Source organism: Lampetra planeri, chromosome 81 (genome assembly GCF_965212315.1).
Source record: "Lampetra planeri chromosome 81, kcLamPlan1.2.h2, whole genome shotgun sequence".
NCBI lineage: Eukaryota > Metazoa > Chordata > Hyperoartia > Petromyzontiformes > Petromyzontidae > Lampetra > Lampetra planeri.
The window spans coordinates 1,869,106-1,888,347 of NC_136185.1; the positions used below are offsets into that span (position 1 = coordinate 1,869,106).

The 19,242-nt window shown below is 47.1% G+C and overlaps 1 protein-coding gene across 1 annotated transcript in view; it reads left to right on the plus strand.

Moving 5' to 3' along the window:
- The window catches only part of LOC144738298 (uncharacterized), a 39,717-nt gene extending 21,099 nt beyond the window's left edge, over positions 1-18,618 (plus strand). The window contains exon 4 of the mRNA XM_078621304.1: positions 15,961-18,618. Coding sequence (XP_078477430.1) covers positions 15,961-17,400 — 1,440 coding nt within the window. The 3' untranslated portion in view covers positions 17,401-18,618. The remainder of the gene's footprint in view (positions 1-15,960) is intronic.
- Positions 18,619-19,242: the final 624 nt, after the last annotated feature.

Sequence of the window (19,242 nt, forward strand, 5' to 3'; positions counted from 1 at the left end):
TACGGGTAGGCCGTGAGTCACTGGTCAGTCACCGTTTGTCACTCATTTCGGGTAGGGTACGGGTAGGGAACGGGTACCCGGGTACGGGTACCCATTTGCGACCCTGGTGCGGCTGAGTACGGGTACGGGTAAGGAATCAAAACCCGTTTGCGACCTCTGGTAGGAGCGGATGGTATCTGTAGAGCAGTAGGCTGGGTAAATCTGTCGGCAGGAGTGAGAGACAATGAAGCTCTCAAGCATTCACTACGTTACCAACATCATATTTCCACTCATAAGTCGCTTGCCTAATTGCCTCAGCAACTCGGTGTTTCGTATCGAATCTCATCTCAAACAATCTAAAGGTGCCCCCTAAGTGGCAGCTGCCCCTGTGTGGCACAAGGTGGTGGCCCTGCACCGGCCTGCACGTGGACACGAGTCTGTCGGTAGGGGGCGATCATTGACGCGCCATCTCCATGGTGTAGTTTCTGGATAATGTTTGGCATTACCCCAATGTTGACCCGTGACACCAACATGCAGTGACCTGTGTATTGTGAATGACACAACGCTTTGTTTTACATCTGCCGTTAAGCAGATTGCGCATATTTTTGCGAATGTTACTGGGGTAGCCAGGTGTGCCTGTCGGATTTGAACCTTGAACCTCTGCAATAAACAGAGAATGCCCTACCATAGTATTGGTTCTTTTGGTAAAGTAACGCAGATAGAAAACGAACAATAATATATACAATAATTAATAAAGTTAAAAAGTTGGAAAATAATAAATTGGTGAAAAGATGCCATTGGTCGACAGAGATGACTGTGCCCCTCACAGTGTGTACTAAACACACACACCATGTACACACACAATGTACACACACAATGTACACACACAGTGTGTACACACACAGTGTGTGTACAGACACACACACAGTGTACACACAACAACAACAACAACCACCATTCGCCACTAAGTGGCGGTGACGTCACCACGACGCTTGTGCCAGGCCATGTGCACCTTGAGGCCACGTGAAGTGTCGAACGCCCGCTGGCAGGAGGTCACGGGGCAGACCCAGGTGCCACGGGTCGACTGACCGAGATAACCGAGATGACTGGCTGATGCACCACCTGTGCCCCCTACTGTACCAACTTGCTGTGCTTTAGCCACCCGGCGCTCCGCTCGTTGTTGTGAGCGTCACTCCTCCGCCCTCCGTTGTTGTTGGAGGGCGACTGCCTCCAACTGCCCAGTAGCGTCCTTCACGAGCCTCCTCCACTGAGGCCGATCTTGACACCGCTGGTACCAGTCATCGGCAAGTCCACTCAGCTCCACGGCCTCCTGTACCACATCACTCCATTTCTTCTCTAGCCCGTGCCGCGCCCGTTTAGCCCCCTCGATCCGGCCGAACAAAAGCTGTTTAGGCATGCGGTGGCTGGGCATGCGGGCTACATGACCCAGCCAACGCAGCCTTGCCTGCCGGAGGAGCTCACTGATGGGACTTTGCCCAGATCTTTCAAGGACTTGTGAGCTCCTCACACAATCCAGCCTGGTTAAACCCAGGATGGATCGTAGGCAGGCCAGCCTAAATGTTTCCAACCGGCGAAGATGCTCCACTAGGGGGGTCCACGTTTCGCAAGCGTAGAGAAGGGAGGGAATGACCGTGGCCGAAAAGACCTGAAGCTTCGTGCGGAGCGACAGACCAGGTAGCTTCCACACAGCGTTACGCAACCGATGAAAATATATTGCAGCTCGACTGATTCGGAGTGAGACCTCTGCTGATAAACTGGAGCCGGTCATAAGCACACTGCCCAGGTATGGGAAACTCTCCACTCTCTCCACAACTGCCCCATCACCAATTGGGAGTTGTGGGGGTGGAGTGTCCGATGGTACAAAATACCCAGTGTTGTATTCTAGCCTTCTTCCATCATTGATATATAATGAATGAAAACACCAAAGCACAGCAAACTGCAAAACACCAGGTGTTGTAGTAATGAACGGGAGGAGGGCTAAGATGGCAGAATTGCAACCTTGCTTCAGGGATAGATAAGGCCTGATAAACGGGCACGTGTCACCTGCAAGGGCAGAGACAGTGGGAGAGTCAGCCAGACAGTTAAAGCAAAAAGCCCAACCATCTATGACCTCAGCACATGGGCGAATAATGGAGCAGTGTCGACTCAAGGCAATGAAGGAAGCAGAGGCGCCTTTGTCTGGATCACGGCCACAGAAGGCCGGGGGTCATCACTGATTGTGTGTTAGGGATTTCGAGCTAATTGGAACACGTGCACACAGGGAGGAGAAACACGCCTTGTTCTCTGCAGCTGAAAGAGCCAAGATAAGCTCAGCTCAAGGTTGTGTACACAGGAGAGGGGGATGATTTAAACAACCTGCGCGTCTGAACGTGAGGGGGCCTTGTCCTGAAATTAATCACACTCCCAGAGCAGAAGGTTGGATGACCACAGTGAGACGAGAATAGGGTGTTGTGTTACTCTCAAGGTTGCAGGCTCAGCTGAACAGCGAGGCTGCGGGGGTTACCAGAAGTTCGTGTTTGCCTAGTTAAGTCAAAAAGCTCAATTATTCTGTATTGCTATTAAAGTCACTGTTAAAGTCGGAATTTAACAACAGGGTAGGCTCGACCCGAAGCATAACGGGATGAATCACCACCAGGTCGAAATAAAATACATAATAAAAGAGCGATGTTAAATCCAGGGTCGGAGAGAAAGGGAGATCCCGGCCGTCTTTGTATCCCCGCAGCGCGGGATATGAGTGTGTATACGCTCGGGGAAACACCTCCACTTGAGTCAAGCACCACGATGGGAAATGACAGACCTTAGGTTAAATACAGAATCATAACTGGGAAATGGTAAGGGACAAATGTTAAAACTTTTAATCATTTCTTCATGCGTCAGCGAGGGTCGGGGGGGAGTGTGCCCCTCCCTCCAGGTGGTGCAACACGGACAAAGAGGACAAAGATGCCTGTGAGACGATTTGTAACGTCTGTGTTTTGGTTCATGAAGAAGGCCAACCAAGAGATAAATCGCACCCAGACAGAGAGACGACCTCGAGGCAATTTGTAACACCTGATTGTTTGCTCGTGGATTTTATGGAGGGAATATGACCACGGAATATGCCGTGGGTGATGCACACAAGGACACACGGACGTACGGACACACACATGAACACACCTACACACGGACAGATCCTGACACAGTAAATCAAAAGAAACCCCGCCTTGTGGGCAGGGTCCAAAGGGATTTTTCGGCATAAAAGAAAGGACTCTGAGCATTGGAAACCAGTTCGACTAGAAGAGTCAACTCATCACGAGTGCGACCAACGGGTCGACTCATGAGCGAGCTCGACCGGAAGGGTCGGCTCGACTCATCAGCCGAGTTCGACCAGAAGGGTCAACTCACCAGCCGAGTTCGACCAGAAGGGTCAACTCACCAGCCGAGCTCGACCAGCGGGTCGGCTCGACTCATCTTCAGCTCGACCGAGCGGGTCGACTCAAGGGCGAGCTGCGACCAAGGGTCGGCTCGACTCTTCAGCTTCTGGGACTCAGCCGAGTTCAGCCGGCTCTCGGGGCTCGACTCAAGCGGCTCCCCATCTCCTCTGCAGGCGGGCAAGACCCGCTTGACAGCTCAACCTCTGCCGAGTCGGTTTCCCTGCTGCCGCGAGAATCGCGGTTTGGCGACGACGCTGCGAGCGAGCTGTGGGCGCCACCTACCGACCGGGTTCCGAACTACGACAGCGTATCAACAGGCATCCAACCAATTCACCACGGTGACAGAGGAGCGACTAATACGTATGACGCGCACCGCCCCCTCACCACACGACCACCAGGCGTCTGCTTGACATAAAGAACCGACTCCGAACACTGACTATTGAAGACAACTCTTACCACTCAAACCCACTCGAACCCATAAGCCATCCGTGGCTGTGAAGAAAAACTCGAGACCGAGTGATGGCCATCCGTCATTTATAAGAGTATTCGTAATTTTTATCTTTAATATTTAGTGGACTGTACTCTTAATCGCTTAAATTCCCAACAGATCCATCAATACGAATTGATTCTTGGCACCTCCTTCCGCCGAGCAACGCTCACGTGGGGAGTGGTGGCCCACCAGATCCTTAACAGGTGATCTGGTCCCCAATTAGTAAACTCTGTATAAGATAACGATCTTCGGAAAAGGAGCGCCGTCGCAGGCCTTACTCCGAGCCATTCTGTTGTCAGATAACCTGCCGATGTATCTGTTGAGATTGGTGCCTTTAAGAATAATAACTGTCTTGATTGTGTTTTTATCGCCGTATAATCTTTCAAGTATAATCATTCATTAACGTTAAGGTTTTCTTAGCATAGTATTTGCATGTTTTAACGACTCTCTCTCTCACTAACAACCATCGCGTTACGCGGGATCTATGTGCCGTTGTCAAGTGAAATCAGACAATCATTGATGATACTGTATTGATGCCGTGTTGACGTTCCGGGATTGAGAGTTCGCATACTATATCATAGTTGAGGTTGAATTAGTAATAAATTGATTAATACAGAAGTGGTTGTGTGATTCTTTCCTGAAGTCTATGCATAAAATCTGCTTCTGCGTTGAGATCTGAACTTGGTGACCTTAATAAACACACTAACACATACTCAATAAATGTTAAAGCGATAACGGGGTGAACCGGGGACCTAAAGATAAGCGAGAATGAGACGAACCTAGACAACGATGCCGAGTTAATCTAAGTTAATCTTGCATACTTACACCACACCTGCATAACTGCATACGATTAATTGCCTTATTCCGATCGATAACCCACCCTCGTCACCGAGGCGGGGTCTGGTTATCATAACGACTTGCATCATCATAATTCCACCCACTCGCATAATTACTACGATTACCTCTCGAATTGGCATAATTAAATGTGCATAATTACCTCAATTAACATATTTCCGGATAATTACACATTTGGCCAAATTTCAATTGATTATTATTATTTTCACTGAATATTCATAACCCACACATACAACATAATAATTTCACCCACGCACGCATACAACACATCAAAATTTTCAAACCCAACATATACAACACCAGGCAGGTGCTTAGTTTTGGTGGGGCTGATGGTAAGGCCCCACCTCTTAGTGGCACACTCCAGTCTCAGCAGCAGCGTCTCCAACTCTTCTTCTGAATGAGCAGCTATTACCAAATCATCGGCATACATAACGTGGTTGACCAATAGGGAGCCATCCCTTGATCGCACCCGGGCGTCGATCAGCCTCCCATTATATCTGTACCAAATGGAAATTCCCCCGGTACAGCTATTGAAGGCATCACGAACTACGCAGTCGAAATAGATGTTAAATAATGTGGGAGCCAGAGGACATCCCTGTCGCACCCCAAGGTGTACAGGGAAAGGCTCCGACTCCCGGCCACGTAGTTTTACCCGGGCCCGCTCACCATCATGAAGGTCCTTAATGATCATGAGCAGAGGGTCAGGGACTCCGAAAGCACGAAGAACAACCCAGAGCCCAGTCCTACTGATGGTATCATAGGCCTTGACCAGGTCAATAAAGCAGAGATGTAGGTCTTTTTGGAATTCCCTACACCTCTGCTGTAGCAGACGGACAGAAAATATGGCATCTGTGCAGGACCGCCCTTTCCTGAAACTGCATTGGGGCTCCGCAAGCCTCTCCTCAGCGTGCCTAGCAAGCAAGGCGATGTTGAATAATCCTTGCCAGGACCTTACCCGGCACACTGAGGAGTACAGTCGGTACGGTCCCCCTTCTTAAAGAGGGGGACCACCAGGGCATCCTTCCAGTCCTGCGGAACCCGTCCAGTGGTCCAGACTGTTGTTATGATGTCATAGAGGGCAGTCTGTGCACAAACGCCACCCTCCCTCAGCATTTCGCTTGGGAGATCATCTCTGCCCGGTGCCTTCCCTGGTCTCAGACTCCGGATCGCCCTCAGTACTTCCTCAACAGCTGGCACCTCAGCCAGCCACTCACAGGGGGTGACCTCTTCCAATAATTGAGGCACCGCAGCCTCAGCAGGGTTATCCCCACTCTGTGCCATGATGTTTTCCTGGCTGAGAGGTTTTCCCTCCCCCAGGACCTCACAGAAATGCTCAGCAAATCTGCAAACCTGTTCCTGGGGGTCGGAGATTGGATCACCGTTTGTTCCTCTAATGATGGTAATAGGTGTGGCGCTGCAGGTTACTTTTTTGATGGAGTTAAATAGTGATTTGTGATCGCGGGCCACTGAGGCAGACTCCATCTCCTCAGCAACCCGCGACCACCACCCATCCTGACAGCGCCTTACGGCTCTCCGAACCCAAAGCAGCCATTGCAGCTGCATGAGTCACAGTCTTAAACCTCGCCCATTTACCCTCGACATCAGGTGGAGTGGGGGACGATGCCAACCCCAGCTGCAAGCAATGATGAAATTCTCGCTTGCAACTTTCATCAGCTAAGTGAGACCAGGCCACTTTTGGTTGGAATGGGATCCTGGGTGTACACCCACCACCGGAGTGGAAGAATGGCAGGCGCATCTTACAGATGACTAGTCGATGGTCAGAGGGCAGATCAGCTCCACGGTAGGTCCTGGTGTCAAGGACATAGGCTCTCATCCGCTGGTCCGTCACTATGTAGTCCAGCAGATGTTCTTGCTTGGACCCGGCATGTATCCATGATGTTGTGTGGATGCGCCAATGCTGGAAGAGCGTGTTGGTAATTACAAGCCCATGGGCTGCACAAAAATCTAGCAGCCTCCTACCGTTATTATTGAGCTGATCTGGCCCATGCCTTCCAATCACTCCAGACCAGGTGCCAGCATCATGACCAACTCGGGCATTGAAGTCACCCAACAAGATGACTCTGTCCCGAGTGGCCACTTTAGCCAGCACCTGTGACAGGAGGTCATAGAAAGCGTCTGACTCATCGGCCTTGCCTGCATCCCTCCACGGATGTTCGTCTTCGGTGGGGGCATAAGTAACCACGACCACCACTCCTCGCCTCTGGTTGATGGGAAGGCGAGTCCAAAGTATCCTGGGGCTTACAGCTTCCCACACCTCACCGCCACGCTCCCACGCCCCCTTCATTCTTTTGTTCAGAAGAAGAGCCACACCCTGTTGTTTGGCAGTCTCCTGCCCCGAGTAGAGGACTGTCCACCCCTCATGGTGGCAGGAGCCAGAACCGGTCCTCCGGACCTCCTGAATGCCACAGAGATCCAGGCGGTACCGGTCCAGCTCACACACACAGTGTACACACACACACAGTGTACACACAGTGTGTACACACAACAATGTCCACGTTGTTGAGCTGAGCTCACACACCCAAGGGGTCTCTGTTCAAGGGAGGGAGCGATGGAAAATGAATCTAAATCAACTTAAACTCCAACCCCGCTCTGTGACGTCACCACTAAGCATGACCTCATCGGCGTGAAACGCCAGAGGGAGGTGTACCTCGCTAGTGACGTCATGTCACCTGCTGCTTCCGCGTGACGTCACGAGGTAACGGAAAGTTTCCGCTCCGCGCGGGAACTGAAATCCGAGGTGAGAAATTCTCATCGCGGTTGTGGTGATTGTTGTGGTGGTGGTGGTTGTTGTTGTGGTGGTTGTGGTTGTTGTTTACCGAGGTAGAGCCTCTCTCTCTCGTAGGGATGTTATTTGAGTAGCAGCGAGCATGGAAGCGATGTCCAGATTGAAACTTTACAACCCGGGGCCTTGCCTCCTGCCCTCGCCTGATCGCGTTCGCTTCAATTCTTTCGCTTCGTTTAGCAATTTCGATTTAAAGCTTTCGTGACTGCAGTGATTCATCTGCTTGGTTCTTTCGGTAAAGTCATCACGTAGAATGGAAATAATAAAATAATAAACATAAAACAAAATAATACAAATAAAACATAACATTTCATTATGTTTTATATCACGTGGAATGGAAATAAAAAAAATTGTCTTATTTTTTATATTTTTATTATTTCCATTCCACGTGACTTTACCGAAAGAACCAAGAAGATAGTTTAGCAACCTGTGGAAGAACGCGATCAGCCAGGCGATGCGTTAGTTGTGTTAACTCTAGATTTGAAGCTTTCGTGACTGCAGTGATTCATACTCTTAGGTTTTTTCGGTAAAGTCACCATGTAGGTGAAAAATTAAATAAAAATTAATAAAAGTAACAATAGAAATAAAATATAAAATAAAAAATCACGACGTTTCGGAGGCAACACAAGTCTCCGTCATCAGGTGGGACCGTCACAGCCAGATTTGCTGCATCAAGTGAGGCGTGATTTTTTATGATTTTATTTCTATTTTTACTTTTATTAATTTTAATTTAATTTTCTACCTACATGGTGACTTTACCGAAACAACCTAAGAGTACGTTAGTTGGTGTGTTGACCGACTCTGTGTTGCATTACATTCCAAATCTCTCATTGACACAAGGCCGTAATTATAATGTTATAATAAATATACTATATATTAATTATAATGTTATAATAAGTATAATATGTTATAATAATTATAACATGTTATAATAATCATAATATGTTATAATAATTATAATAATCAAATATGCCCCTCCAATATATTTCTGTAAAATATTTGTAAATAATAATTGCGATGCTCTGTTAATAAAAAGAACAATTTGCTAAACCTTGGCCACGAAATCTGGACTTGTCTTCATATAACAATGCATAGATTTCTGTTTATATGATTGCGTTGTACTTTATGAATCCATAATCTCTGCCATTACATACTATGAAACAAGAAAAGGTAAAAAAGAAAAAACAGCAATGTAATACAATACACTATTAGACATTATTGTATAAAAGAAAAAAATTCTATCCCATGTGTTAGTGAACTTTTACAAATATTTTAGGGAGGAAATGGCAGGAAATGAGTTTTCAAATTTAGATATTTTTCTGGGGGGGGACCCCAGACTCCCTGCAAGATTTGGTCCCCCCCGATGTTCTCTGTGTGTCTCTGTGTGTGTGTGTGTGTCTCTCTCTGTGTCTGTCATGTCTCTGTGTGTGTCTCTCTCTGTGTGTCTGTGTCATCTCTCTGTGTGTCTCTGTGTGTGTGTCTCTCTGTGTCTCTATGTCATCTCTCTCTGTGTGTCTATGTGTGTGTCTCTCTCTCTCTGTGTCTTTCTGTCATCTCTCTCTGCTTATGTGTCTGTCTATGTGTCTCTGTGTCTCAGTGTCTGTGTTTTGTCTTTCTCAAATTGAGAAATCTTTGGAAGAACGTAATCAACCTGTTGGGGTGTTGACTTATGTTAGCCGACTCTCTGTGTTGTGTTGCATTACATTTCTAAGTTTACTAGGTTTTTTTCTCTTTCATTTGTACCTGATGATGATTGCTTGTGTTGCAATTGAAACGTCGTATGCTATTTGCACACAGCGTTGGTGTACGGTGCTTTTTGTGGAATATTTTGCTGTTTTTCCCTGGATTTTATGTTTGCACAGTCACATAGTCACTTTAAGATGTTTTCTCGTTCATGTTTTTGTTTGTTGCGGTTGCATCCGATTCAAGAGCCGAATGGCTCACGGGGCTATACCAAATAAATGAAACTGAAACTATAATTTTATTTATTTATTTATTCTACGTGACTTTACCGAAAGAACAAAAGAGTATCTTGCTTAAGTTTTAATTTCTCTTCACCTGGCTCGCTACTTTGTAACTTTGTTTTATTTAAAATATTCGCAGTTTTTTTTTTCATTTTATACCAGGCCACGCCCGCTTGAGCTGCTGTACCACTCTTGTTTTCAGAAGCGACCTGCCCACAACAACAATAACAAGGTGAGGCTTGTCAACAGCGTGGCGGTGTTCACTCTGGACGCGTGGCAGTGTTCACTCTGGACGCGTGGCGGTGTTCACTCTGGACGCGTGGTGGTGTTCACTCTGGACACGTGGCGGTGTTCACTCTAGACACGTGGCGGTGTTCACTCTAGACGCGTGGCGGTGTTCACTCTAGACGTGTGGCGGTGTTCACTCTGGACACGTGGCGGTGTTCACTCTGGACGCGTGGCGGTGTTCACTCTGGACGCGTGGCGGTGTTCACTCTGGACACGTGGCGGTGTTCACTTTCTGCATGTGGAGTGGGGACAACCGGCGGATCCAGAGGGAAATCCACGCGACCACGGGAAGAGAGAAAGACACACAAACTAAAAATATACAGCAGGCGTCAGGGTTGGGATGACCCCACGACTTCCTGTATGCCAGGAGAGGTAGTTAACATCTAACCACGGGGAGCGAGAGAGACACCCAGCCTCGGTGATGTTGATTAATCCTCATTGAATTACTTTGTGGAGTCAGGAAGCATTAATAGTGAGTGTATGAAGGTGGCTAGGCATGGGTCTAGACACACCTCTTAACCATGCCAGTGTGTGACAGTGTAAAGTTTGTGTTTGCAGTTAAGTCTATTAACTCTATTGAACACGGAGGTTATGCTGTATCACAACAATAGTTTGTTTTTGTTTTCCTCTGGAACTTTATAAGAATGGAAACAGTCAAGAAGTTAACACAGCACACACATGCAGCTGAAGTCAGATCTGTTCATTCCAGCATTCAAGGACATCGTGAGCCTGGCTGGCTTCACACCTCTAAGTTGCGATTGAACATTAATTTATGCATTTTTGCATAACACAAATAGTATTCTTTTCAACACCTTTTGCTATGTCAGCTAAATTTAACTTTCATAAATACAGTGATCCCTCGTTTATCGCGGTTAATGGGGACCGGAACCCCCCTCGATAAGTGAAAATCCGCGAAGTAGGATTGGCCCCCCTAGGAATTTCCGTATATGTGTGTGTGGGTACCAGAATGTTTAAAATATGTATATTTATACTTCTTCTTGGTTCTTTCGGTAAAGTCACGTAGAAGGGAAGTAATAAAATAATGAAAATAAAACATAAAATAACTCTCACGACGTTTCGGCTACAACGCAAGCAGCCGTCTTCAGGTGAAGAATGAGACACTGCCAAGCTAGGAGCTTATATATAAGCTGGGTTGGAGGTAGAAGAGCGCCTTAACAAAAAGAATGTGCATATCAAGAGGAATTTAGCATATTCATTGGAAATGCGTAGGAGGTGGGCGGGGGGGTTTCAAAGTCATATTATGCCCATGCATTATGCAGGATCAGCAGCACCAAGGGAGGGTGCAGGGAGTAGCATTAACAAAGGAAAGGAATGTTAATAGTATGTAGCTGCAGTTACTAAACAACCACGTAGAAAACTAAAGTATAAACTACATAAAAAACTAGAGTATAACCTGCATAGCACCATCAGTATACTTACTATACTCTACAATAAGCTGAGTTACTAACAGCAAGTAATACATTACAATTCTACGTCGTAAAAATTATAATATGCTTCCATCTAAACTTTATTCTCTTACATCACACGAGCATACACCGTACTATATACTGCCATAGATAAACCCAACATTAAATTATATACTGTATTGCTATAAACCACCCTATATCTTATACATTTTAATATAACACTATGTATTATTCTACCCACCCTAATGTGTATCACACTGCTATATGTTTACTATACAATTACGATACTATATATTACTTTGTACATTGTATTAAGCATATAAATGTTATACTATTTGTTATTATACACTGTACCATTGACTGTCGTGTCAATGGGTGAGTCGTGGGGGGAAAAATTGGCAGCGGAGCAAAGAATCCATTCCCTGCGGACAATACAATGCCAGTGAGTGGAACGCGGTCTGAAAGTCACCGTAAACGTGAACACAATCAGTTAAGATCCGAAATGGTTTATTACGTCCTTCCAATGATTGCTAAGCCAGAATCCATCTTCTCGGTTGAAATTGTCTCTGTGTTTGTATATGTGGATCGCCTCATGAACGAATCTCTCATGATAGCCAGATGGCTTGCAGAGAACCTCTGTCTTGGAGAAGTCAATGTCATGTGAGCCCACTGAGTTGTAACAGTGATCTGCCACGGCTGAGGTGTTTGTCCTACCGTGTTTCAGGTCTGCTTTATGTTCACGGATGCTGTCCGAGACATGTCGTTTGGTTTCCCCAATGTAACTGCTACCACAGAGGCAACTTAGTTTGTAGACGCCAGGGTACTGTATGTCTGGAACCACATCTTTTACAGACGGGACCAGATCACGGATTTTATGTACTGTGTTGAATCGGACCTGGATCTTGTGTTTAATCAGGATTTTGGAGATCTTTTTTGTGACCCCAGCAATGTAGGGTAAGGTGATGGTCTTGAAAGGCTCCTCAACAGGATGCTTCTTGATGGTTGGAGTGATGGCTTTGCGGATTGTGTAGTCGGAGTAACCATTAGCCTTAAGAGCTTGGCGTACGTGTTTGAGTTCACTGACAATGTGTTCCTGGTCGGAGATGCATTGGGCTCTATGGTATAGAGTCTTGATGAGGGAATTATTTTGGGATGGATGGTGGTGGGAATCCGGTTTTAGGTAAGCATCCGTATGGGTGGCTTTCCTGTAGACAGAGTGGCTCATTGAACCATCAGGTCTCCTTTTAATTAGGACATCCATAAAGGGTAGCTTGCCATCTTTTTCGACTTCCATGGTGAATCTGATGGCTGGGTGTATGGAATTGATGTGGTCAAGAAATTGGTCTAGAGCAGGCCGGCCATGTGGCCAGATGACAAAAGTGTCGTCTACGTATCTCTTCCATAAGGTCGGGCGTAGAGTGGCAGTCTGGATGGCGTCAGTCTCAAATTTCTCCATGAAGATGTTGGCTACAACCGGAGATAGGGGGGAGCCCATTGGGGTGCCCTCAGTTTGCTTGTAGAAAGTTCCATTCCAGGTGAAGTATGTATTGGTTAAGCAGTGTCTCACCAGGGGGGGGTACCCCAGCATTCAGTCCTTGATGAACCAAGTCTTCAATGATTGCGATGGTGTCAGGTACAGGAACCTTGGTGAATAAGGAAACCACATCAAAACTGACAAGCAGGTCGTCTGGGGACAGGGCAATCCCCTTGATTGTCGATTCCAGGTCAGTAGAGTTTAGTACCGCAGAGGTGGTTTTTCCAGTGAAAGGCCGTAGGATTTCAGACAAAAAATCGAGCCAATTTATAGGTGGGGGAGTTGATAGTAGAGACAATGGGGCGAAGAGGTGTATCTTCTTTATCTATCTTTGGCAAGCCGTATAATCTTGGTGGCCTGGCTGCAGAAGGTTTCAACGAGAACTGTTTGGTCTGATCAATTAATGCGGTTGAATCAGAAATTATTTGCTTGGTTTTTGAGACAAGGCTGTTGGTGGGGTCTCTTTTTATTTTTGTATAGCTGCCATCGTTGAGTAGTTCTTGGATTTTGTTGTTGTATTCTGTTTTGTCCATGATGACAGTGGTATTGCCTTTGTCAGCTGAGAGGATAACAATGTCATCCCTCTTTTTTAATTGAGCTAATTCAAAACGCTCATCTTTGCTGATGTTGCTAGTGTTGGGGCCGCGGGTCCCCGAAGTCCCTCCCTGATCCGTGCCTATGGCCGGGGCTCTGCCGTTCACCGACCCCTCGCTACTCTGCGAGCAGCTGCTGCCGTCGCTGGGCTCATCGCCTGACGGCTCCCTCCCTGGTCCGTCCCTCCGCGAGCCCGTGTGAGAGGCATAGCTCGCCGCACGCTCTCGTTCACCTGTAAACGCTGCGTTGTTTCTCCACGAATCACGCACTATTAAATGGGGGTCGGAGGGCGAATGACGCTGCCCTCACACTGCGCGAGTCCCTGCGGCGATAGACGGAGCAGGGACCTGCGGACGCACCGACCCCTTCCCCCACACTACGAGCGCACACACCTGCACAGACGCGACACCCACTCTCGCGCCGCTCTGCGCAGCGCTCCCACGAGGCGAGCCGCTGTGTGCACAGTACCACACACGTTCACACTGCTCACCGAGATCACACGAGGCCACGATTCGCTATTAATGATTTATTGTTTGCTACCTGGAACTGGTTGAGTCAGTATGAATTGACGAGGCTGGCCTATTCTCCTACCCCTGGACCTATTCCCTATTTATCGGCTTACGATACCCTTTCACCTTGCTACTCACGGTTCGAAGTATTCGGCGTCCTGTGGCTTTTCCTCGATGCTCGTCTGGACACGTCACGCGGACGTCCGGAGGGCAGAGCTGGGAGCCGACTTGCACGCGGGCCTCTTGAAGAGAAGTGAGATCTCTCTACCTTGCTACGATCCCTTTTATCCTCTCTCCCGGACTCCCCGAATACTCTCCGCTCATGCGCGGCGCATATGCTAATCAATGTGCTGCGTGCTCGGCATAAATTCTAATTAATCCCTTTCTCACGCATGCCTTTATTATTGCAGATTATGCGGCGACGTCCATCACAAAGGCCCGCCGTGGGAATTTGTGCACGGGCTCCCCGCGTGCCTCCGCTCTCCTGATTATTCATACTCTCAGCTTAATCCTTTACCTTCCCTAACAATGGTGCCTGCGCGCTCAAGCGTAATTATCCCAACCATCAGCGACTACGCGCAAGAGCCCCTGCAGTCCTGCTAATCATGCCGTCCCGTCCCTCCCCTGCTTGCCTCGTCGATACGTGGGCGGTGTGTGTGGGGGATGCGTTTCAACCGCGGTGGCCGAATGCCCCTTGCCGCGACCATACCATCTTAAGGCCGGTCGCAGCGCCGCGGTGCAACGTAGCGTCGGGGGAGGTCGTCCAATTCCTTGGTCGCCGGAAACCGTGAAAGTCAATCCCGATAAGGGCTTCTCGGATAAAAACCGGTCGATCAGGTGACCTCCCCTTCCAGCTCTATGGGTGGGGGAAAGTGCGTGCGGGTGTGTTCATGTGAGGTGAGGTGAGGGGGACGTGGGGTCGGCTCCGTCGCTTGGTGGTGGCGAGGTCGTAGATGAGGCGCCTGCTGAACGGCTACGTGGCGGCGGCATCACACTAGCTGGCATCTTAGCGTTTTTGAGGGTTGCAGAGATTTCAGATCTTGCTACGTCTGCAGCGATGTGACTCAGGCCCTTGAGAGCTACATCTACTCGAGCAATTATATCATTAACTGGTATGTGTCTAGGTGTGACTGCAAAGTTTAGTCCTTTAGCTAAAATGGATTTCAGACCTTCAGAAATAGAACTGTTACTGTGATTAATTACGACTTTGTTAACATCTAGCTTTTCAATGTGTGGGTCCGGTTTCTTGTTTGAGAGGCGGTTGAATTTGGAAGTCAAGTTGTCCTTACATTTAGTCGACATAGCAGCAGCTGAAGAGGCAGTCATTTTTTCTACATGTTCCCAATCCGATGTGGACATTGTTGCACTCAAAGATAAGTGTGATTTGTAGAGTGTCTTTTCTAACTGATCTAGTTCGGTGCGCGTAAGTCTGATTTAAATCGAAATATATTTATACTTTATATATATTTTACTTAAATCTATTTAATTATAAAACCTTAATATTATACATTCACTCTCTCTCTCATACGATACGTATTATGGTGTTCTACACTCACCAGTTAATTTCGAACACAACACTAGGATACGCGAGACACAGTTGACAGTATGAACGAGAGTGGCGAGATACAACAAGGGAATAAGCTGGGAGAGGATGCGATGATGCGCAGCCAATCAGCTCACGGGATACTGTACATCCACTCGTGCTCTCATTCGTCGATCTCGCGCCGGGAACCAATCACGTGCCTTGTCTGAAAAATCCGCGATGCACTGAGGCCGCGAAACTTGAACCGCGAAGTGGCAAGGGATTACTGTATTCCTTTTGTAGCTAGACAGCCAAAATTGTGTGCTCGGAGTTTTAGGTTTAACATTCATTTTGAAGATTCCAGGGCTTCCTGGCATGTTTATGACCATTCGCCCTCTCATTGTGTGCCAAAACAGCCCGTGTGATGAATTTGGGAATCTTTTTCACTATATCATGAATATATGAATAAGTGTTGACTTCTAAGTCATGTGTTACTGTGTAAATATGCATTCCTCTGTGCATCGATACTGACGTGGATATAACTTTTTTTCTGTCTGCAGCTAACGCTTCCTCTGCAGACTTGGTCTGATGGAGCAAAGGCACTCGGCGTGGCTCGGTGCAAAAAGGCAACAATGCGACCTGCGTGCCAACAGCACGGATCGTCCTGCACATTTGACAAGGCACCAGAGAACTCACACAGGAGAGAAACCCTTCAAGTGCAGTGTGTGTGGGAAAGCGTTTGAATATTCATCTATTCTTGTAATACACCAGAGAACACACACGGGAGAGAAACCCTTCAAGTGCAGTGTGTGTGGGAAGGCGTTTTCAAATTCATCTACTCTTGTAACACACCAGAAAACACACACGGGAGAGAAACCCTTCAGGTGCACTCTGTGCGGGAAGGCGTTTGCACTTAAACAAATTCTTAAAGTACACCAGAGAACACACACGGGAGAGAAACCCTTCAAGTGCAGTGTGTGTGGGAAGGCGTTTTCAAATTCATCTACTCTTGTAACACACCAGAAAACACACACGGGAGAAAAACCCTTCAGGTGCACTCTGTGCGGGAAGGCGTTTGCACTTAAACAATTTCTTCAAGTACACCAGAGAACACACACGGGAGAGAAACCCTTCAAGTGCACTGTGTGTGGGAAGGCGTTTTTAAATTCATCTAATCTTGTAATACACCAGAGAACACACACGGGAGAAAAACCCTTCAAGTGTACTGTGTGTGGGAAGGCGTTTGCACAGTTATCTACTCTTGAAAGACACCAGAGAACACACACAGGAGAGAAACCCTTCAAGTGCAGTGTGTGTGGGAAGGCGTTTGCACGTTTATCTACTCTTGTAGCACACCAGAGAACACACACGGGAGAGAAACCCTTCAAGTGCAGTGTGTGTGGGAAGGCGTTTGCATGTACATCTGTTTTTAAAAAACACCAGAGAACACACATGGGAGAGAAACCCTTCAAGTGCAGTGTGTGTGGGAAGGCGTTTGCACAGTCATCTGCTCTTGAAAGACACCAGATAACACACACGGGAGAGAAACCCTTCAAGTGCAGTGTGTGTGGGAAAGCGTTTGCACGTTCAGCTCATCATGAAAACCACCAGAGAACACACAAGCATCAGAAGATCCACAAGGAGTGGAGTCTGAAATCAGCTTGCGAAAGTCAAAGTGCCGCAATGAGCCCATCCCTCGTGAAACAAGAACCGGAATACAATTCCAGCTTGGACGCTTTTAAAGGTATCGAGGTGAAACGTGAAGAAGTGATGGTGAAGAGTGAAGAAGTGATGGTGAAGAGCGAAGAAGTGAAGGTAAAATGTGAAGATGAAGATTCAACTCCAAAATCGGACCTTCACATCGATGGAGGCAACGTGAAGCAGGAGGAGAATTCTGACTGTGAGGCAGAGCGAGGCAACTCCCAGCAGTTTGTGGAAGTGGAGGTGTGGGTGGACTTCCTCCGAGACAATACAAAGTCAAATGGAGACCCGGTAGATGTGTAAGCCAGTGACGATGTCGCTCCAATAGGACGCACCTTTGTGACGGGCTTTTAATGACAAGAATGAAGTTGAACACTCAATTCTTAGGTTCAACTTGCAGAGTAAGAGCGGCAAGTCTGTATGGACCTGTGTGTTGGGTAGATCTCTAACCAGGAGCGAGAGCCAATAAGCTCCCAAGCATTCACTATGTTATCAATTGTATTTATATGGTGTTTGCTTAATCGCCCCGGCAATTCAGAGTTTTGTATCGTATCTCGTCTCAACCACTCGAAGAGCATCCCCAAGTAGCAGCTGCCCCTGTGTGGGACAAGGTGGTGGCCCTGCACCGGCCTGCATGTGGACAAGAGCCTGTCATTAGGGGGCGATGGTTGATGTGGCATCTCAGTTGTGGAGTTTGTAATGTTTAGAATTTGATCAATTTTGACCCAGACACCAGCATGCAATGGCCGACTCGTATTGAATGACACAATAGTATGTTGTACATACACTGTTAAGCAGACGGTGGTATCATTTAAAATAGATACTTGTTAATAGGGTGTAACCTAATGCAGTATATTTCAGTGCAGTAATTCAATTTTGAATATAATTCAATTTTGTTAATATGCCTGTCAATAATTTAGAATGAATACTTGTATGATGGTGTGCGTACATGTAACATTTTGTCTATAAGGGTCAAACATTGAATAAGTGATGTTAGGACCAAGTGTGTGTTTTGCAAGTAACCTGTACAGATCACTCAGGTGAGACTCATTGTTCTTGTGATACAGGTCAAAGGGTACTTTTGTTTTTTCAGGAAGCATCTGCCTCTGGAGCAACTCATTGTCTTTGAAATAGGGAGCACACTCGGATCATTCATCAGTTACAAGGCATACCACTCAAAAGTTACACGTAGTGGAGATACATTCTCTACAACACGAATTAAAATTTTGTATTACGTGTTGACGTAGATTTTGTCGAATTAGGACGGGAAATGGTCCTTGCTGATTAACGTCTGGATGTTCACAACCATGGGGTTGAAGCAAGCCTGACCGCCTGCGGTGCCCCTCACAACCATTTACGGCCTTGGGCCAGGAAAGTCACGAAAAACATTGTCCACGGACGACGCATTCACGCAAGCTCCCGATGCTCCGTTTTGAAGTTTTAAAATGAAACAACTTTTAATTGTATTATGTTTTGAATTAGATAATTGTATTTCTTCATTAAAAGCTTATTCATTGAAAACGACATTTCGTGTGAATTTTCTCTCGTCGTTAAGTAGATGGCCTTGCCGGGGATTCGGTTCGATGCGGACTTTCACCTGGTTGGGATCGCGGGATTGAGATGAGGCAACACAGAGCTGGCCGTGCGAGAACACCGCCGTCTGCAGATCAATTCCAACGTGATCGAACGTCTGTCCCTGCGCCTCCGTCGTTCATGCAGGAGGCGCGTAGGTTTACAGCGCCCCCTGCATGAAAACGACAAAGTGCAGCGTTCATCACAGTTAAAGTAGTGCGCTTATATATAAATTCATTTTTTGTCTGTCTGTGTGTTCACGCGCTTGCGAGGGATTTGTCTCTCTAACAGTGGGGTTTACGAAAAAAATTTGCCCGGTACCACGCCGTAAGCCCTGCGGTTGGCAGACACTATTCATTTTTCACATCCGTCACCATAAAATTAGTTTAATTAGCGATTTTGTGCGATATTTCGTTATTTATTTATGTAGTTTTGCCGCCCGCTGCGGGACAAAGCACGCAATTGCGCCCCGAGCAACGCACACACGATCGATAAAAATTTCATTCGCGTTTACAATGCTTAAAAATATACACACAACACTGAGGTTCATTCTTCACAGTCATATGTTCCCCC